The following is a 22,947-nucleotide window of genomic DNA, read 5'->3' on the forward strand; positions in this document are numbered from 1 at the left end:
CATAAGTCCGCTACAGAATACATTAAAGGCTTTGTATTTAAAATAATCTCTGAGATACAGAAAAAAACTTTCATAAAATAAATAGTTTACAGGAAATGAAGGAATAATGCAAGAGAAATAAAATAGCAAGCATATTATAGAAAAGAAATAAAAGGAACCCTTTTTACCTCTGAGGAAAACACATACTAAAAAATATAACAAAATTTAGCTTAAATATATTTATATACTAGTCGTCTTTGGCATTTATGTACCTTAGCCTCTTAATAGCTTCTTCAACAAAATATTTTTAAGCTTCAAATTTTAGTAATCATATAATTTATGTTATTATAGAAGCCTTGAGCCGTTCTGTTCATTGTACTATGGTCTCTCTAATTCTCTGTCAGTTTCTTTACAATTTGAACTTTAAATTACAGTGGAATAATTAAACTGTAATTAATACAAAACACATTTTGCTGAAACCAAACATGTTTTCTTAAAAATATGAGTACATGAAATTAAATCGTTCGGCTTTGAAGTCTTATGAGCACGACATAGTAATTTCCATAAATTATGCAATATTTCAAAGAGTAATTCAATGAAAAAATTTCTGATTTATTATACAATTCAATTTTTAGTTTTACTTTCAAAAGTATTTAAATGATATAAATAAAAGTATTTCATTTTGTTTCGGTCAATAAATACATTTCAAAAAATTATGAAGTCTAAATTTTGTAATGTCGTTAGGTCCTAAATAATTATATTCAGGCGAAATATTCTAGATATTACAGCTTTTAAATAATAACAATAAACATGTTTCTTGTCTGCGATCAAATCTGGCCATTTTGAATATTACAATTTTAAAGTAATCAATATTTCCATAATCTTAGGACAATCAATCTTGTAGGATAAGGCGCTGATTACCGTATCCTCTTTCAGACTTTCGATGGAGTAATCTAAAATCGCGCGTTTTTATTAGATAGTAGTAATATTAAAAATTTCCTAATTCACTCAATTTTCGTCGCAATGCAACGGAACTTTCTTTTCAGTAAAAGCTATTCGTCTTTGACGACCAGTTGGTTCGCTGGCGATATTGGTTAAATTTATTTCCATGAGTCTACCAAATAATTAGTTTCTAAAGTCGTTTTATTTTTACTGTCTCTTACATATGCTATCTTTATTGTATGCATGAGCTTATCAGTGACATCATGGCGCAATTAAAAACTTAAATATATGGTTCATTTCATTTATAAAGTTCATGATATTGTAATTTCATTTTTTTTTTTTTACACATCCTAAACTATACAGATATTAAACAGAAATCTTTTTCTTTGGTTTTCAACAATTAAAAATAAATCATGCTATCAGATAGTTGATGAAACAATAAAAACGGTTGGGACTTCAGGAAACAATGTTGATATAAAAAAAATATTTTTTTAAAAATAGCCAAAAGCTGGCAAAAATTCCCCCGATTATTAAATTTACATCATTAAAAGTTATTTTTTTATTTTTTAAAAGGATGAAACATATATTTTTGTGCAACAATATTTTCGGAAGTTATCACGAAAAAACGATAAATTCAGCTTAATTTTTAATTAAAATTTCGAAGAAAAAAAAAGTGCACCGAAGTGTACATTCTCGACCTCCAATATGCCAAATTTGGTAGCTGCAAGTCAAACAATCTAACCTGTAGAATGTCAACAATACACATTCATCTTTACTATTAGGCTAGAAGTATAATAAATTAGTAATCTGTATAGCTATTATAAGAAATATCATACATTCTATAATTCCGAAACGCTGCACATAATGTAAATTATCGACGGAATGCATAAATAGCAGATCAATCCTCAACTCAAAAACAGATCAAACTCCAGAGAACATACGCAGTCGCAGATGTCAAATGACTTTTACGTCACTAAAATTGATCTCATATTTCTTGCCAAAATTTTATGGTTAAAATGCTTTAAAATCTTTCTGGATTTTTTAAGTTACATTTAAACAATATTGTTGTTTCAGTAACACAATATTGTTGTCGCTATAATTCTCGTGACTGTTACTGCATTTGCCTGTTAAGCCATTGTGTAATGTTTATTTTTCTTAATAAAATGGCAACAGCATTCTCAAACCGGCAAAAGAGGGGGAGCGTTAACAGTAGGACATATTTTTACCCCTTTTAACTAACAATGGAATAAACTCAGTTCTAGTTAGTGTCCATAGATGGCGCTGATAGTATACAGGCTGTTGAGTTATGCTACAAGATCCTCCCTTTTCACTTCCACTGCTTCCCCCCTTCGATTGATGTCGGAAAAAGCGTCCTCCGGTTAACGAGTCTCTGAAAACAAAAACATGGTCTTAAGCGTTTTTTGGAACTGAGTAATTTATTAATTCGTCAATTTTTTTATTGTAGGTAAAGTTTTGGTTTCTTATTATATTTTTCTTATTCAATATAACCCATTAAAAGCGAGTTAAGAATTAAATTATCACTATTAAAATCGAGTTAAGAATTAAATTATTACATTAAATACTTTTTTTAATACCATTCTTACACTTCTGTTCTTTCTTTGTTATTGGTGCTTTTTAATGTCAAGCGTAGGTTTTTTTCTCTACACTTTCATCGTTTAAACATTAATATATGTGTATTTGGAAGAAATAATCTGTAAATCAAGGATTCTTCCAGTTAACAGCTAAGACGTTTTTTCCATTTTACACCAGAAATTTTTCAAATGCATGTAGATTTGAATGCTATCATTATTTTCGCAAAAAAAAGTTTAAATTTTCTGTAAAGAAACAGATTAATTTTTTTATTTAAAAGTCAGAACATATCAGTAATAAGTGAAGAATTAGTTTCGGTTGAATTTTGATCAGCTTCGTTTTATATCTGTTATAAGATATATTTTGGAAGTTAGACAGTTTTTTGCGAAATCCAAAAAAGTTATGAATTTAGTGTATAATTAAAAGTGAAATAAGTAAATAATCACTTTGAAAATTATTTTTCTAAATTAATGATGCTTCTGATATTATTATTTGTTTCTCTTTTTGCTGTAATAAAATGCAGTGAGCTCTTTTTCACAAAAATTAGGATTTAATTTCAATTAAAGATTAATGCATTTTAATGGAATCAAATTTTTAGACTCTAAATTAAATATAAATAACTTGATTGTCAAGAGCACAAATTTTATAAACTTGTTATGGTTTAAAGATCATGGTATTTTTGATATAGCAAGAATAAAAATTCAATTATCATTTGATGAAAATATGTGAGTGTTTAAATAATGATATCTGTTGAACAAATTAGATAAATTTAATGACTTGTGCATATTGGAATTGTTTAACTCTTATCCTGAGCTAGAGCAGAGTCTTACTTTAGAAACAAGAATGGACGATCATCGACAGGTAATTAACATGAAGTTTACAAACTCGCCATCTTCTTACATAGATCCCAGTAATCATTATACTGTATATACATAGAAATTATAATTGATTTTATATAAATACATTTCATATGTACTTGCTGCATTGTCAAACATGATTTAACTTAGTTAAATTTTGTTCCCATGTATATTAATAAATATAAATAAGTAAAATCATGCATCATCAAACAAGTTAAATTTTGTACCAATATATATTAACTGATTGGAATTATATTATATACTTATTTTAATTATTAAAATGAGCAACTTTATAAAAAAAAATCAATATGAAACAGCTGAATTGAGTATCGTGTTTCTCCTCAAGGTTGAAAAAATTTCTGCCAAATCTATTAAAACTTATCAAATTATGTCATGAGAAATTTGAAGAAAAGATAAGAATGCATTTTACGACTTAACAGAAGTTATAACTTGGTGCCATTCCCCATTATGATTTAGTTTCTCCTATATGGCCAAAATCAATTTATGGATGTAAAGGATGAGTATTTTCATTAGAAATATTTTCTGCTGTAAATTATCGGTTAATGAGGAATGATCAAGTAACAAATTTTTATACAGAAATTGTAACAAATCATTCATTTCATTAGAACACAGTTTTATTCAAACATCAAGTTGATTGTATAATGTATTATAAAAACAAAAGTATGATTTTTTTCTTACTAATAATCTAAATTATTTTAAACTAGATGCAAAATATTAATCCAGAATTAATTTTTTTGTAAGTAAATATTGTATCAGAATTTATTTATTTTCTTTATTTTTAGATATTTTTTTTATTTAATTATGTAATGTCCAAGGTTAAATCCTAAGGATGGGTACTGCCGAGTTTGTCACCAATATGACAACCCTAATGCCGTTTTATTTACTACATTTTACAATAGTTGAGTTGAACATAAACAACAACTATTTTTAGGAAAATGTTAAATTAAAAATAATAAAAAATATCGATTAACGATTTTAATTTTGTTCTTTACTATAATTAAAAGTTTTTTACAACTAATAAGACACTGCAGTTTTATTTTTAGTGTGAATACGAACAGAAAATATTTATTCTTTTGCAATTTTTAATTGTCAGTATGCGCTTTAAAAAATTGTCTGAATTCTTACTGCATGAAATCTTCTGCATTCTTACTTTAAAAATCAGCTGCAATGGAATTCTTCACAGTTCTCGTTATTCTTTTGGTGTTGTAACGGTTGGTTCCCTTGATAATTTGTTATGTCTGCAATTGTGTAAGAAAGGATGTCGGGTAAATGGGATGGAAGACAGTATTTCGAACCTGCAAAATGTATGAAGGGTGAGGAGAATATATATATATATATATATATTACGAGTTGATGAAAGGAAAAGATGCTTGTTTGAAATTTTGTATGGAGAATTTTTTGATTGCTTCTAAGTGTGTATTAATTAAATCAAGTAAGTGCATTAATTCTTTAAAATTCTCTGTGAAGTCCGTTCCTATAATGCCTTTCATTCTTTCTTTTCTTTATGTACTGTTCCTGTTATCCACACAGTCCTTGCGTTCAATTTGATTGCGAAGTTACTATGTTCTTGCTCCTCCTGCTATCGAAGCCGTAGGATGTTTTTTAAAGTTAAAAAATTCTGCCGATGTTGAAGGCATCGCATGCTCTACTGAAAAAGATTCTTATCAGTAAAAAATCATTATATTGTGGAAAATGGTAACCGTAACTGTAGCGCAGAAATGTTTGTTTACTTTGTCCGCCATCTTCATTGGTGACTTAGCATCCTTGGTGCAGCAAGGGGCACACTAAACTTCACTTTTACCCATTTTTTTTTCTCCTTATTTTCTAAATACTTTTTTTCATCTATGTATTGGAAAACATTATGAAAACATATCTTTTGGTAAATTTTGAAATCGCATTATCAGACAAGGTTGCTATGGCACTGGGAATTTAAAAAGCCTGTAAAACAAGAAATTTCGAATTTCTCAATCCCACTCCCCCATCAATAAAATCTTGATCTCTTTAAATGATGCAAGAATAAAAGATCTTTGTCATATTTCTAAAAAATACACCATTCGTAACTGCTAAGTCACCAAAGTTCATCTTTTTCATTTTTCTTCCAGCATAGACATACAAGACAGAAAGAAAAGAAAAAATATTTTAGTTATAATGACTATAGTTACTTAAATACTAGTGGAGTTATTCCTCCATGTGGTGTTATTCCTCCCATGTCCAACAATAATATTAATTAATAAAAATAATATTAAACAATTTTTTTTTAAATTTACAGTTTTAAAATATTTTTCTTTTGATAGTGGAATATTGGCCCTTCAGAGATAAGGGCCAATATTCCACTATTGTAGCATTCTACTAATGTGAGGGTGATTTTTATTATGTGAGAACATGATGTTGTTTTGGTTAGGGGGTTTTGAAGCTCGAAATCACATAGGCAATAAATAAAGCATAAATGGCAATTTTCATCATTATTTTTTAATTGCATATATTTTTTATCTGCTTTTACCAGTATTTCATTGTTATTATGTATACTTCTTTGAAAACAGATGCGTTTTTAAAAGGTTGACGTAGAACTATGACATCATAGTTGTTATTTCTTCTCAAAATCGGTCAAGCTCCAAAACTTTGTTTGCCAGCTGGAAAAATTGAAAATGAAAGTTTAAAAAAAATTATATATAGAGAGAGGGGGGGGAATAGAGACCGATTGAGAAGTTTTGCGATTATTTCAAACCGGTTTAAACTGATTAATGACTTAAATTAATTAAGACAAATAAAGACTTAAAATAATAATGTTCTCGCATGATAACTTGAAATTTGCAATTGCAGATTTAATTTTAATTTTTTTTTTTTTTTTTTTTACAATGTTGGTGGACTAAGTGTTAATACAGTTTTTCTGGAATTAAATAAATTCTTTTATTTTGATATAATATTCCTTTTAGTTTAAAAATGAATTGTATTATTGCTAATATTTTCTTTCTGCCATTTTTCATTTTATGTTTTTTTTTCTTTTTTTTTCTGTTAGTGAAATTATTATTTACTTCTGATTTGGATGTGGATAAACGCTATGAATAGGGTAGATCCTATAAAAATAAACCGATTATTACTTAATATGCATCTGATTTTGTACTGCATTTTTCATGAGTAAATATGTTACATACAATTCTGAGATATAATTGGTGGATTAAGAGCTTGTCTAAATGAAATGCATCTCTTAGTATTATATATTTGCAACAAATAAAAGCCAAGGAAAATCAAACAGCAGAAATGATTGCTACCTAGTTCTCCCTGAAAAGATTTCGTTCTTTTAAAACTAGAATGCTTCACTTTGAAAAATTTACAGGAATGGTAATTATTTGCCACCTAGAGAAAGTGTTCATTAGCATGTTTAAAACCTGTTTTAAAAATTAATTAGAATAAAAGTGCATTACTTACAGATGATTTCATTGTTCTTGAACTTCAAATAACCAAAAAGTATAATTTGTTTATTTTCATGGCAGTTTTTAAATATATTAGCAAAATGTTTTCCACACATTGCTCTGACAAAAATTGCAGTTATTCTGCACGAATTGTATAAGCGAAATGCACAAACTTTTTTTTTTTTTTTTTTGTCTGTCAAATTGTTTAAGGGAGTTGAATGTTCAAATCTAATTTTAACAGTTCCCTTATAATTCTTCTGATTGATCCAGGCTAAGTTGACATGTCAGAGACTTTTTCATCCATGGAACAAGAAGATCTTTGCTTAGCTTTATTGCGAACTTCTCTCGCAATAGTGTCTTTTCTGATTTTCAAATCAAATTGTGCATATATATAACATGGACATTCATTTGACTGATGTTCATAATGCCATAAAAAAGGATGCCATTATTTGCTGAGTCCTTTAGTCCTTAAATAAAATTAGTACTACTTCAAGATGCTGCCCTTGTATTTCTTGATAGAACAATAGATAACCATTTTGACTTATGTTTACCATTGAATTGAATTTTAACAGAGTAAATCATAACACATAGGCATGATAATTCAAAAGCACATTGACTTAAATATATCAATTATGGTGTGGAATTTTGTAATCACAACTGCAGCTCTGTGCCAAATTTTTGTTTCAATCATTTAAGAAAGATACATCCAAAGCAGAAATTCCATTTTTAAATTCTTTTAATCACATATCAGGAATTAATCACCAAAACACTTGCCAAGGATCACAATAGATTTAGTAAAAATGTTAAATTCATGCCAAAGATTAATATTTTGTAACTATTGTATTCCAAATCCATGCAAGGTGCTCTCAGGATAACACCTTTGGTTCTAACATCTTTATTAGAGAGTGTGCAAGAAACCATTGAGTGGGAGAACACTCCATCTGTTTTAGTTTCATATTTTCATCTTCATGAACTTGTATTTCAAACATTATTTCTTCATTATTATCGAATAACTGCTCATTTTCATCTCTGTTACTAATTATGAATTTGTGATTTTCAATTTCTATAAATTTGTCTTTTTCTTACTCATTATAGAATTTTCTTCATCACTTAGTTCTTTGAAGAGATCCTGGATAGTCTCATGTCTACCTTAAAAATTTTCTTTGTAAAAATGCTTGAATATCTGCAAGACTACATAAAAATAAATCAAAATTGCATTTTGAAATGTAAATGTTACAGCTAACAATTTATCTGCAAGATGAATTTGCTCTAAAAATGCCATTTGCACAATTAATTCAGTAAGCAGAAATATCCTCATTTGTTGTTGCCAAAATCATATAAGGATACTGAATCGCCTGTCCCATTTTCTGGTTCAGGGAAGGAAGGTCAGTATTATTTGTTGTTATCAACTTCATGCAAGAAATAAATGAGTAGCATTCTAGGATTAAATACATATCAAATGAAAACTGTGTTACGAATATTCTATTGTTTTATAACAATTTTAGGACTATAGGTATATTTTTTAAGGTTCTAACATTTTTTAATAATATTCAAATGGTTTAATTATATATTTTGTTTTTAGTTAAAGTGATTAAAAATGGTTCTGCTGAAAAACTTCCCAGCCCCAACAGAAAAAGTGCATCATACAGAACATAATACAACAGCATTTTTTGAGAACGAGTGTTTAGGGAAAGGGACTCTTTACATTTCTGAGAGGTAACTTTTTTTTTTTTTTTTCTCAAGCATTCTTTCATTATAGTGGTGTTTTATTTTTAGAAATGGAAATGTTAAATTTCTGATTTTCTAGCAAAATGCAGAATTTTTTTAAAAATCTTAATTTTCACCTAATTTGTCTAGTTTGAAAGTATCACTGAGAAATTATCAACTTTTTAAATTTTTTAAAGTTTACTTATTATATCATTTTTATTTTATAAATCAAATATGAGCAATTTTAGGTTTTATTCTATTTGCCATTTATTGTAATAGTTTATATTAAAACAAAATGTAAAGTTTGAAGATAATGCAGGCTTGTTTAACCCTTTAAAGGGCCATTTTTTTTCTAGTCATATTATGTTAAAATATTTTTAAGCTTGAAATTAGAATAAGAAAAGGGATTCATTTAGCTTATTAGATAAATTTAATTCGATTAATTAATTAATTAGGTTAATTAATAATTAAGTAACAAATTAAGATGCATCCTTTTGTGTAAGATAAAGAACTGAAGCCTCTAAGTTTCTGTCTTTCTAAAAAAATTTGTCAGAACTGATGCCAACCTACATAAATTCATGCAGAGATTGATAAATTTGGTGTGGTGCATACTTCCCACGTCCCTATAAAGAGTTAAGGCAGTGTTTATTCAGAAAGGAAATAATATATTTCATGGATGTTAGTTCACTAAAGATTTATGTCTCCTGATATACAGTTGTGTGCAATTCAATTTAGGCAGAATACAATGAAATGAGAATTTCTATCCCATTTAATGGATTATATCATCTTGGTGACCCAGTGTGTTTGACTTAGCCATTGGAGGGTTTCGGGCCCAATGATTCCACTAAAGGTCCCTTGTATATGTAGGACTGCTGCATGTTAAATTCAGTGTCAATGCAGAAATTTAAAGAGGAGGTGCTATCTCAGATGCCATCCTCCTCATCTGATTAGAGCTGAAAATTATAATGCCTATCCCAAATTAGCCATAGCATTAATTTCATATGTGTAATCATTTTAGTGGAATAAAACAAGAACTCTTTAATGCTGCCCTTTTTCATAATATACACATGTATACATACATACATATGTATTTATGAATATTAATATAAACCAGGTGAGCAAAAAAGTCCATAAAAACTTTAAAAATTCTTAAAACCTGTAAAATTAAGCAAAATAATTGGTTTGCAGATTTAGCATCGATAAGTCACGGGATTTTTTTAGGTAAGAAAAAAAATTGATTCAAAAAATGGGCGATAGATGATGGCAGGTAAGAGCGACTTAGTTAGAAATATGTAAATGAGACACACTTTCAATTCAGAATCAGTTCTCCATTGCATGCTAAGTAAGTAAACAATGATGCTATGTGGAAAAGATAAAGTTTTGTTGATAAAGCTGTTTTATCTGTACCAGGAATCAGTGACAGCAGGAAAGAGCCTGCAATAGGTAATCACTTGTGCTGGTGAGCATGTTGAACACATATTGCAATAATAAATGATTTGATAAGATTTTGTTATTTGCTTGTCTATTCTTTCACTTATTTACGAAACACCACCTATTGGCTGTTTATTAAATTAGTATTTTTTCTACCTAAAAAAAATCCTGTAACTTATCGATGTTAAATCTGAAAACTGATTTTCCCCCCCTTCTTTATTTTACAGGTTTTATAAATTTTTAAAATCCTTTTTGCATTCTCGATACACAATAAATATAGAGCAAAGTTTATTTTTTCAAATTTTCACAACTAATGAGATATGTTGGTTCAATTTTACATTTTATTAAATTAAAAGAATAATTGATATGAAAGTTTTAATACTATTGATATATTTGAGATATAAAATTAATGGTATTTTAAAACCCGTTATGAATAAAGAATTTGTCTTATTCACACTTCAGTGTTCTATGCTGGCTCTCAAATGATGGAGAAGGATTTTCTCTGAAATATCAAGCCATCTGCTTCCATGCTGTTTCAAGAGATTTAAGTAAATTTCCACATCAGTGCCTCTATATGATGCTTGAAAAAGGAATAAGTTAGTATAAAAGTTTCCTTTTTCTCTTATGGTATTTCAGTTTAGATGCGAGACTGGTTGTCGATTTTTGCTTTTTTAAAAAATTCTATATTATTATTAATTACATTGAAAAATATTTTATTTTTATAATTTAGGAGCCTTTCCTACCTATCATGTCTTATATAAGAATTCCTGAAAATGAATAGTTTTCTTCATTTACTTTTGAAGAAATTTGTTATTATATGGAGTGTAATATAATATATAATATTTATATCGGTAAAAGTGCAAACTAAATTGTATCATAATATTGCAAAAAATAGAGGGGAGGAGGTGATTGGCTGCAAAAAGAAATAGCATCTTTTAACTATTAATTACAATTTATTTCTTTAAGAGCAGTTACTATTTTTAAAGGGGAGAAGCAAAATGCTAAAATTTTCTTCGGAACACATGATATTTGTCTACATTTACTGTATATTTATATATAAAAAAAAAAATTATAAAATACATTTGTGGTCTTTATTCTTTTAATGAAATTTAAATGTTTTCCAAAAACTGAAAATAACAGAGAATAAAACATATCTCCATTTAACTAGGAAGAAATTAGTGGAAAAGGATGTACCAATCCCAATATTGATTCATACATCCTCGTCAAAGTATATTTATCAATGAAATACTCTTTCATTTCTGTTGCTTTTGTTGAAGATGATTAGCAAATGTTAAGATTCATATTTCATATACAGGAATTGATGCAAAATAAATATACAACCAAACTAACATCTGGTAGAAGAGCAAAATTTTCACAATATTTTTAAAAATACGAGTTTTTTTTTTTTTATGTATTGTGAGATGCTAGTTTAGAGTAAGTAATATTATGAAAAGTGATTAAATTTGAAAACCAATTTTGAACACTTTAAAAGTGCTTGATTTGGAAAAAAGTTCCTTAAAAAGTGCTTAATTTTCTCAAGAGGTATAAAAAATTTTTATTTTTTCATGCACAGAATACAGAAAACAAAAGGGAATCCAGTTTGAAAACGAAAGAGGAAACCAGAATGAAATAGAACCAGTGGCTCCAAAATATATTAACCCCCCCACACACACACACACACACTTCCTCTTTCTGTGCATTGTAGTTTATTGAATGCTGGAATAGTTACCCAAAGGGGCAACACGATATATATACTGTGCAATACTTGAGATCCTAAAAAGGTTCAAACTTCAATTTTTAGTGATTTAGATGTAGAAGAATTATTTAAATTATTCCCTATAAGTATATGTTTAATCTTTTATGTGTTGTTAAAGAAGAATATCCAGATTGGTCCAATCAATGGAAAATATGAATACAACAGGATGAATTTGGTATCCAAAGAAATATATTGAAAATGGAAGAAGTTTTAGGGAAGGATTTTAATGTATTATATTAAATTGCAGCATGTAATTATGTTAGTCAATTGTATAAAATCTAGTATGATGAGATTTTAACTTAAAGCCATAAATTTTCAATGATTGTGATTTCTTTCATGTTTTCTCAATGTTTCCTCTATTTGAAAATTATTATTTATTGGGCCAATATTGCCAAATTTTAGTTTTTATAAAGAAACCCAAAAAATTTTAGGATTTAATTTTTAATTAATTAAAATAAAAAAAGTTTTTCAAAACCTTGATTTATTAGTGCTTAGGTTCTGTAATTTTATAACGATTTTTCTTTTTTTTTTTTCTGTTTATGATTTTTATGGAAAATTTTTTCCCAATGAAATCTGTCATTACATATAAAGATTAATTCTGATAAATAAGCAACATGAACCATTGCAGTTAGAAGCATGAAATTTTTAAATTTATTTTTCAAGTATTAGAGCCCCACAAAGAATGGATTTCTGAACATTTTGATTTGAAGTTTAATTAGAAAATAAAAACAGTTTTACCTTGTTTTTTTCCATAGCACTTTTTTTTCTTTCCCCTCTTTATGATTAATCATATTCCTGTTCAAAATGAATTCTATAGGCTTCTACTAATAATATAAGTTATATAATAGTACAAAGATTTTACATTGAAATTAAATATCAAAGGAATGCAAAAATTTTCAGAAGTAGTAAGGGCCACTTGAACTATAGAAATGTTTTATTTGGGATTCTACTCGTAGAATGTTTTTTTATTTGTAAGAAACTAAATATGCTTTACTAGTGGTATGCATTATATATATATATAAAAAAAACTTTGTGTATATGTAGTAATTTTTATGCTATACAAACTTAATTAGTTTTAAGAATGATAATATGTTTTTATATTAATAAAAGTTTCTATTTCTTTCAAAATCGGAACTTACAGAATTTGCCTCTTTTTTTTTCTTCTTTTTTTTTTAAATAACTTAGATATTGGAACAGAACAAGACGAAGAAGAAGCTGAACTTACAGGTGCTATTGGTTCCTTGCAGGTTGGGGAAACTGACGACGAAGAAGATGTTGGAAAAGAATTACGGTTTGTGCCTGATAATACTCAAATTTGTAAGTTGCATTTTTAATACAGTTTATTATATGCTAATGATTGTATGGCAATTTTTCATGAAGGGACTTTTTAACAAGTCATTTATTTAAAGAAGAATCAATTTTTATCTGTTAGATGTATATATATTGAATATATTTTTTCTTATATATTCTTGCTTTTTATGTATTAGCTATATATATATAATATTTTGAATCAAGTAGACCCAATAAGATAATAATATATTTAACAGGGTTGCCACACAACAAAAAGAACAAAAAATTTAAAAATTGTCTAAAAAAAACTGAGAAAATTCAGAAGAATTTGAAAATTTTCATAAAAATGAGGAAATTTTAAGTTCCTCAATTATTATTATTATTATTTTCTATATAAAAAATGCCGATCTTGAAAGATTGCAAGAATAAAAGATCGTAGTCATAGCTTCTAAAAACAAAATATAAAAAGATTGTGTTATATAGAAACACTCTATTTCTCTCTACCCTTCCCTTGTACAAATCATGCAATTTTTGATTTGCGAGACAATTGTTCTTTTTCGATGAGATTCCTGAACTGCACCTAATGAGTATGCACGAAACTTCTGTAACTTGATGAAAGAATAGGATACATTTCTCTGGCTGGAACATTCAATCTGAGGAAGCAGTGCGGTGGTGTTTAGTCTACCATACTTGAGTATATTAAATGATTTGTTTATTATGTGAGTAACTGTGAGCTTATTTAAAGTAGAATGGAGAATTTTTTTAAATCAATGAGCTGTCAAACTTCTCATAATTAAAGAAATTGGACGGATTAAAAAAATTCATTTATTGCATTTTGCTTGCTTTATAAGAAGAAAATAAACCTAAGTAATAGGAGAAAACAGCATTTTACTAGTCATGTCAAAAGAGGAAAACATAACAAGACTGCAAGCCATTTCAAAAGAGTAATTGTTGATGTTGGACTTGGTATCTAACAGGAAAAGATGACATGTTAAATCTGAAAACATCAAATTTAATGTAAAAAAAAATTAAACGATTTTGAAATCTTTATTTCAAGAACAATCATTTAAACTTGAATTTTTAAGGGTATTAAAACTTGTTGTGTTAATGCATTCAATGATATGTTGGAAGTATTTTCACATATGCTCACTGAAAATGAAGCAGTTAAAATATGTATGTTTTAGACCATAAAGAAAATCGTACTTTATTTGTTACATATTAGGTCCATTAGTTCCATGCAACTCTGCAGAAATCAGTGCTCAAATACTTGAATTGGCAAAAATCAATTTTTAAAAAGTAATCTTTCTTTGTAATGTTTTGTTTTTGTTAAGTAATCATTAAATGATTTATATCATGATAACAGAAAATGCTTTGTGTTTTATTTCACCCAGATTTTTAATTTTGTGTTACTTACAGTTAAAGAGGTTGAGAAGGAATATACACACACACACACACCCTTCCCTTAGTAAATAAATTTTGTCTTGCTTAATTCTAAATAATAATTTTAAAGAAATTGATATGTAAATATAAACCTTCTTTCAATATGCTATTTTGAACAATGTTAATGAACATGTTCATTCGAACAATGTTGCTCCCTTTCCTTGCATTTTATACTCCTTCAAACCATATTTCATTATAACTGGCATATGAATGCTTTTTGCGTATTTCCTTGTATCTTGAATACATATATAGGGAATTTTTTTTCTTCCAGATTTTGTTGGAAATCCTTGTAATGCTTTTTTCTTTATTATAAAAATTGGTATTATAAAACAAGCTAATGCAATGGTCAAAAAAGTCTAGACATTAACTCATAAAAATCTTAATAAGTAACAAATTCTCTTTTCAAAGAGCTCTTTATTTTCTGTAAAATAGATCCCATTATGGGACATCATATACATCAAGGCTTTCTTCAAATCTGAATTATCAGCCAATAGGGAAAGGACTGTGAACCTATCTTCTCTGCTCATGAATTAAGTACCTAAATACTAACTTAACATCTTCATAGTTATAATGGAACAAGATGAGATCCGAAGATAAAACGCATACTTTATTTTCACATACGAGTGCTAAATTTTGCTGTAATTTTTATCTTGTTCACTGATAAAAAAAATAGTTTATCTCCTCTGTAAACCTTTGGAAAAACTTAAATTAATTCATTATTCATGAAATTATTTAGAATTCAACTTATATTGTTTACTGAAACAGTGTACATGTTTTCTTATTGCATATTTTTAGCTAAATTATTAAGTCTTTTTGGTTCCATTATTTTTGTTGGTAAAATTATGGAGCCCAAAAAGTATAACATTATTATTATTATTATTATTTTTCATTCTTAGAAATGCTAGAATAGCATATTTAATTTGAACTTATAATTTAAAATAAATAAAAATGTAGGAATGATGTCAAAAATGTTTTTACTTGAGTACAAGATAGTCATGTTTTTATAAAAATATTGTTGTATTTGATGTTAAATATTGTTCATTCCAGTGAATACAATGTTCAGAGCCATGCTGGATTGTCAAGCACTCAACCCTGTTTCGGGACAGAATGATGATGATGATGATGGTAAATAAGCATTCTTGCTTCTAATGTTTTATTTTATTGACATTTTATAATAATATTTTATAATGGCCAATGCTGAGAAATTCATCTTTTTATAGCTTCAACTCTTTGGTCCACTTTTATGCATATATTGAACTTTTCTGTTTGTTGCTAATGTATACTAATATTAGTCCTGTATGTGAAGCTTACTTAAATTTATTGGTTAAGGTGTTTTTGTTGTTGTTTGGAACATTACATGTATGTTGAGTTATAGCAGCTGAAAATAAGTTTTAGAATGTCAGAAATGTGAAAAAGTTGTAAAAGGAAAAAAGATATTTAAATAATGGGAAGAAAGATTTGCTGATACAGTAGACTCCCGATTATCCGCGCCTACCGCACAAATGACTTATTTCTTCAAAAAGGTGTAGTTTTACAGTTATGCTTTTGTAATTACATAATACATTACAGTATTAAAACAGTACATATGTATTAATTTTTCTGTGTATCCTTGGCGCCTCTTTTAAGTACAAAGCACTTTTCTGTTTTCATTCACAAAATGCATTTTAGGTTAGTTTTGAGTGATATACTAAAATATTAAGCGTTAGTTAATCATTTCCTGCTGTTTATTTGTTTTATTGTACATAAAACGATTTTTCAAAGTTGGAATGACTGTTTTCTCTTTTGCTATACCCGTTTTTAGCTTTTTTCGGATTATCCGCGATTTTTGTTATCCGCGGAGGCCGCGCCACCCAATTCCGCGGATAATCGGGAGTGTACTGTATGTGGAAATTGTAGATATGGAGTACAATAATTATATCTGTGTATATGAAAAATTCCACTATAGTTTAATAGGAGACAGCAAGCAATAGCAGAATTAGTAATGATCAATGCAGGCTTATTATTATTGGTCGTAATATCACTAAAGAAATTTAAGAGTATTGCTAAAGAACCAGAGCTATCAGTTTGTAACTATAGAAGCTGAGTCATCTCATAATCATATATGTATCTGACATTAGATGATTGCTCTAATGCCCTCAATGTGATTACCTGGACATTTTAATTGAAAAATAAAATAATTTTAGGTGGATTCTTTATAGGAATGCTACCTATTGTAATAGTTCACATAACTTGACTTTAGGAAAATTTGTGCAGATCTTCGATCATAGTTCTTGCATCTTAGAACTTGTTTTAGAGTTTATAACTATAGAAATAAATATAGAGAGGTTGGTTCAAGAAACTTATACCATTTTTTTTTACTATTGGGGGAAAGTAGCATTGTAACTTGTTTAAAATAAGGCACAGAAATATTATATTAACAAAATAGCTCTTCTTTTAATTAAAAAAAAAAATACCCTTTGCAAATTTATATAATTTACTTATACAGAATTGCTAATGTCGAAAAAAAATTTCCTTCTGCTGCGAAAACTATGTCTTCATAAAAAATAGTTTCATACTTCTATCATTGAAACTGATTGAGCTATGTTTAATTGTAAATAATAAAAGTCATGGATTAAAATAGAAATAGTTTGATTTCAAAATCTAGAAACTTAAAGTATTAAGATCTGAAACAAAGTCATGCAAATTGTGCTTAGATTTGCAATGCAATTCTGAATTTTATATATATATATATATATATATAATATACCTTCAATATGAAACAAGCTGTTTTTTAATTTAAAAAAATATTTATCTTCATTTGAATTGGAAATTGTCTTGAATTTTCCCATTCAAGTTCTCGAAAGATAAATTCACATATGATTTCTTTTAAAGGTAATTGAATCAATTCTTTCTCACATTATAAATATAAACAGGTGATCATACAAATTGGGACTCTATTGTGCATCATGCAATAAAATGACCTCCTGATAAAAAGGAAGAAAAATTTCTGTAGTTTTAATAGTTATTCTTTCTATTGTTCTCTTTTCAAATTAAATTCATTTTAATATATAGAATTTTATTTATTATTTTTATTTTATTTTTGTATTTTAATAGTTCTCAAGCACTGTTTCTCTAAGTTGGCATCAATCATTTTGTTCTTATAATTAGCATAAGTTGCAGACTGGTGTAGATTTAGGCAATTCTGTTTGAATTTTCATAATCCATTTTAACTCGGGAATATTAAGTGAAATATGAGAAGTTTTGATTACAGCAATTGTTTTTTGCTGTTACACATTATTACAGTCAAACCCCAAAGATTTTTTTTATTTTTTTTTTTGGTACTCGGAAGGATTACTTAAATATAAACAAAGCATAGGAGGTTAATTATATAAATATATAATTGATATAGATACATTTATTATGAAAATGCATTGCTACATTTGCAATGTTATTGTGATATGAATTTACTTTATTTAGCTTTGTTTTACGTGTTTTTAAAAGGGAATAACAATCTCTAAAAGTTTTTTTTTTTATTTACTTATTTGCGTCTTTTGTTTACACTGAAAATAAGCTTTTTTCAAATATGCTGAAATTCCATTCAAAAACTGCCTGTGTACTACTGATCCATGAACAAATTACAAAGTTCTGACAGTGTATTTGTCTTTAATATCAACTGAAAGGGCACAAATATTTTAATTTTTTAGAACATTTTTTGGGGGCTGATGTGTTTTTATTAATAGGAATTATAGAACTCATGAAGATGAGTACTAGAATTATTTTGAATCTGAATTTTTATATATATATATAATGTATGTATTTTTAAAAAAATGGGGAAATGTTATTTTTTTTTAGCTGAAAATTTACACAAAAAAAATTTTAAGCTGTCTATTGTTTCTAAATGATAAAGGAAAGTATTATAGGTCATCTCTAACCTTTTCTATAAGCGATTTCATTATTTAATCTAGTTTTACAAATATAGGCATTTAATACTTCTATAGTGATGTAGTTGCAACAAAAAGAAAATTGTTCTAATTGATTCAATTTTGTGTAAGGGATTAATATAAAAGATTAAAAAAGAGTAGGAGTACTTTTTTGAAATTTAGTAGTAGGACTATTAAATTCAAATACAATTCCAACCTTGTGTTTGACAGTTATTCGGAATGGTACCTACTATTTCCAATAGGTAAAAATTTGAAAACCGTTTCAAACTTTTTTGGATACTTTTGTATTTATGCATGTTATATTTTGATCATAACTGGAACTATTTAATTGGTTTTGAAATGGTAAATATGTTGTAGGGAGAGTGAAAATCTCAGCCAAGATTGTAGGTGTGCCTTTCAGCTCAAAAAGATAAGTGATAAAGTATTGAAATTTTCATTTTCACATAATTCCCATTGGATTGAAATTAGGAATATAATGTTGTTGCAATTATGCAAGTTATGGACTCAAAAAAAACTTTTTGAATCCATAACTTGCATTAATGAGTAACGAACTGGCATTTTATTTTCATATGACATATAATAGCAATCATAATAGTAGCAGACATAAATTTTTACCCAACTTCATAAACATTGCTTTATATTTAATACAGTCTTCCATATCTTCGAAGCTGTTTATCATCTTTCAATACATGTCATTATACATGATTTATCATCCAAGAAAAGGTTGGACTTTTGAATAGTTTGAAAATCATATCTGAAATAATAGTTCTGTTGAAAACATTCTTTTTAGCCCTGTTTTATACTTACAACTTTAACCAAATATTATTTCTGTTGTTAACGCAAAGGTTCTTTATGTGACAAAGAAGACTTTCTAACTTTAATGAGAAACATTTCGGAGGTTCTGTTTAATTTTATCTTTTTCTTTTATAATATTATTACTGTACTATTTTTTAAAGTTACTTTTCAGGGGACTTTGTTTGACAGTTCAAATTCTTAATTTGAATTTGTATAGGCTACTATTTTTCCTACAATCTTATATGTGCTATTTATTTTTATTTTCTTACTCTCTTAATAATCCTTTTTAATATATCAAATGTTAATAAGCGATTTTCTTTCTCTTTTGTGTGATTTAATAATGGTAATAACAAAATAGTCTTTCTTTAAAAATTTTTAAATTTCAGATGATGGTGTTTTTATGGCTCCTTCTTTCAATATTAATGTTGCTAATGGTGCATTGGAGGGTATGAAATAATATTCTTTATTTATATATTTTTTTTTATTTCGAGAATTTTTCTTTGTTCCTAAATAAACTAATCTTTACATTAAATTTCTTTTATATTAAAGAGAAAAATGAATACTTCTAATTTATTCTAAAATTATTTTGGATTGAATTTTAAATTATAATATTGTATAATACAAAAAAGCAGTTGTATATATAATTGCAAGATTGTTCAATTGATCCTGCACATTTTCATATATTATAAAAGTTTGATAGTTGCATTTCAGAATAAAAGAGAAAATGAGAGAAAAAAAAACATTATTGATTTCTATACAATTTGTTCAAAAGTGTTAAATAACAGTTTTAGCGAACAATGAAACTTTTGTTACATCAATAATTTCTGCATATTAAATATAATCATAAACATATAAAGAAAAAAATCTTTGATTTTAGATTTTGAAAATGAAGAAGAAGAAGAAGAAAGTGATGAATGTATGGATAACCAAGAACAGTTTGAAGATGCTGAATTTTAAATCATTTGTCTACTAATTATGTGTTGTTTTTCATTATTTTGTTCATATTCATGTATGATGTAAATTCATCTCGGTTTGAACATCCATTTTTTTCCAATAAAAAAAACTGATGCTAAAGTGCACTTTTATGCTCTTGACTCTCTTTCTTTTCTTCACTAATAAGCTTTTGAATTAATTTTGCTCTCTTTGTATCTGCATCTTCTATTTCTTCTTGACTTAAGTCAATTAAATGGTCATTTTTCATCATAATTTTTCCTTCAAAAGAACCACCTGTATTCCGCCATGTCAAAAGTTGGTTGAGTGCTTTCTCTGGAGGATCTTGTAGTATTGATATGAGGCAATCAAAGCTCCGGTTAGCTCTACCTATTCCACACATTACTCGGCACAGTTTTAGGAGATCTGGCAAAGTTTCCCCAGAGAATAATAAGATTCGATAACCAGTTTCAAACTGTTCATACGCTTTTAAATACTGCCGCTATAATGAAATAAAAATGAACTTATTGCTTAGATATATATTAAGAAGTATAATATCCATTTTTAAGATTTTTTTTTATTTTATTTAAAATCAAACCTTGCAAGTGAAAAAATTTCTAATACAGCATATGTTAATTGATTTTCTTCAAAACTGAAATTGTATTCCAAAAAACGTTTTTTTTCTTCCCCCTCATGTTAAAAAAAATTGGAAAAAAAAGCAATATTTATGATTTTTTTGTTTTTTCATTTTTTTAAGAATTAAAAAAGAACTGCCTTTCACCATGCACAGGGTTGCCACAGCATCGGTAGAACCAGGAAAATACAGGCAGTTCGAAAATCGTCTAAAAAACACAAACGGAGAAATTCGAACATTTCCATAAAAACCGGAATAATAGGGGAATTAAGTTTCTTAGCTCCTTTTTTATTTCGTCTAAATAAATACCGATCTTTGAACATTGCAGGAATTAGGAATCGTAGTCATAGCTCCAAAAAGGGAACAAGTTTGCAATCGCGGAAGCTCACTCCGTTTCTACTCGTCCTTCCTCTCCTTTTATATAGATCGGTCTAATTTCGATTTCAAAGACAGTTGTTCTTTTTATGAGATACCGGATTGCAGCTATTGAAAATGCGTCAGAGAATGGAATAAATTTCTCTGTCGGGAATAGCAACATTTAATCGGCGAAATCATCGCATTGGTGTTTAGCCACTCACACGTGAGTTTGAATGATTCGTTTATTTGAGAAATTGTGAGCTTAATCAGAGCAGATGAGAGAACTGTTTTAAGTAACGGCCGCTTAAAATCTGTATTTAATACGGATTTTATGGATAGAAATATGAATTCTGTCTTCGCTGAATTGGTTAGAGAAATTCTGCAATATCCGTTTGTTGTCTACTGCTCACTTTGTAAGAAGCTCATAAGCTTAAGTAATTTGGGAAAACAGTCATATGTTGGTCATGCCAAAAGCGGAAAACATGCAAAATTATGTGTCTTTTAAAAATGGTCATCGTTGATATTGGACGTAAAAGTAATACAAGTGATGACATGCAAATCCGAAAACATCGAATTTAAAATAAGCCGATTTCGAATTTTTTAGTTCAAGAATAATAATCTAAATCAGAACTATTGAAGGCATTACATTTGTTACACCACAGTCATCCTTTAATGCATTCAATGACATATCGGAAATATTTTCACATATGTTCATTAACAGTGAATAGCAAAAAATGTACTTTAGATCATACAAAAATGTCGTACATTATTTGTTACTAATTTTTTCAACAACTTATTTGTTACAGATTTTTTCAGTATTCTTGTTGAACAGCAGTGAAAAATACTGTCAAGAGAAGCATAATCGAAGTAGCAAAAATACTAGTTTATTTTTGATAGTGGTTGATGATCCTAAAAATATTAGGCTAAGAAAAATAACGTTACTGGAATAATGAATACAAGTTACTTGATTACTGGTGAAACTACTGAAAAAAAAAAAATGCCTTTCAGCAGAGTGTTTTATATGTGGGAAGAATTCTATAAAATATACGTGAACATATGTCCAAAAATTTGACTGTTTTGAAAATTGCATCTTGTTTAAACTCATATTTATTGAAGAATTTTGCTTTTTCGACTCATTAAAATTATGCGATATTGTTATTCCATTGTTACTAGCACATGAGTGCTGTTCTAGTATTTCTTTTTCTACATTTGAGTGGCAATCCTGCTACAGCTCTGACAAGTCAAATATTAAAAAAATAATAATATCCATAATAGTTACTTATTTTTTAATTACAATTTGATATTTTATCATTAATTACTTTATTTATTAATTACAATTTTATAGCTTTATCATTTTTAAAATATTTGATCCATGAATGAAGATAAATGTGTAACTGACATATTTTCATTTGGAAGTTTACATTTATTTAAAAATGAGATATTACCCAAAGTTTATACAATTTATTGCTTATCTTGATGAAAAATGATTGACACGTGTGTGAAAAAAAAATCAATATATTTAGATAATTTTGGGTGCTTTCATTGTGTGCATATTACTTTTCATCATGCAAGATTCCCAAAATCCTCCAAAGCCTTTGAAAACTTTTTGAATTTTATTTCTTAGACTCTTGGAAAAAATATTTGATGTGTCCTCAAATCCTTGAAAAGTGGATGAAGATATTATACCCTTTAGTTTTTAGGAGCAAAAAGATAAATAATTTATGATTATTTGGTTTTGCCCTGAAAATAACATCAGAAAAAATATGTGAATGTTGTCAATATCTAATCTGTATATTTTGAAGTAGGAGAGAATTAACAGAATATGGTTGCTAAAAAATCTTCAATAAAGCCATCTGCTGGAAATGATATTGCATTACTCATTATTGCT

At 27.6% G+C, this 22,947-nt stretch overlaps 1 protein-coding gene across 3 annotated transcripts; it reads left to right on the forward strand.

The window, feature by feature from the left end:
- The first annotated feature begins 2,235 nt into the window (after window positions 1-2,235).
- Window positions 2,236-20,217, forward strand: LOC129966817 (methylosome subunit pICln-like). 3 transcript variants are annotated; one of them, XM_056081391.1, is made up of 7 exons: window positions 2,236-2,386; window positions 8,382-8,515; window positions 10,400-10,533; window positions 12,879-13,010; window positions 15,471-15,548; window positions 19,525-19,584; window positions 20,016-20,217. In XM_056081391.1, the coding sequence occupies exons 2-7, from the start codon at window positions 8,397-8,399 to the stop codon at window positions 20,093-20,095; spliced, it is 603 nt and encodes a 200-aa protein (XP_055937366.1). In that variant the 5' UTR covers window positions 2,236-2,386; window positions 8,382-8,396; the 3' UTR covers window positions 20,096-20,217. The 3 variants fall into 3 exon arrangements, with proteins under 3 accessions (XP_055937366.1, XP_055937367.1, XP_055937368.1); XM_056081392.1 differs by having other exon boundaries at window positions 2,237-2,382; XM_056081393.1 differs by lacking the exon at window positions 2,236-2,386 and adding an exon at window positions 7,952-8,184.
- Window positions 20,218-22,947: the final 2,730 nt, after the last annotated feature.

This window comes from Argiope bruennichi, chromosome 4 (assembly GCF_947563725.1).
Source record: "Argiope bruennichi chromosome 4, qqArgBrue1.1, whole genome shotgun sequence".
In the NCBI taxonomy this organism is placed as follows: Eukaryota; Metazoa; Arthropoda; class Arachnida; order Araneae; family Araneidae; genus Argiope; species Argiope bruennichi.

Bases quoted from the DNA above. Each gene is read 5' to 3' on its own strand.
- LOC129966817 (XM_056081391.1), top strand. From the start codon at position 8,397: ATGGTTCTGCTGAAAAACTTCCCAGCCCCAACAGAAAAAGTGCATCAT. The intron at 8,516-10,399 runs GTAACTTTTTTT...TTCACACTTCAG, and splicing joins ACTCTTTACATTTCTGAGAG to TGTTCTATGCTGGCTCTCAA. The intron at 13,011-15,470 runs GTAAGTTGCATT...TGTTCATTCCAG, and splicing joins GCCTGATAATACTCAAATTT to TGAATACAATGTTCAGAGCC.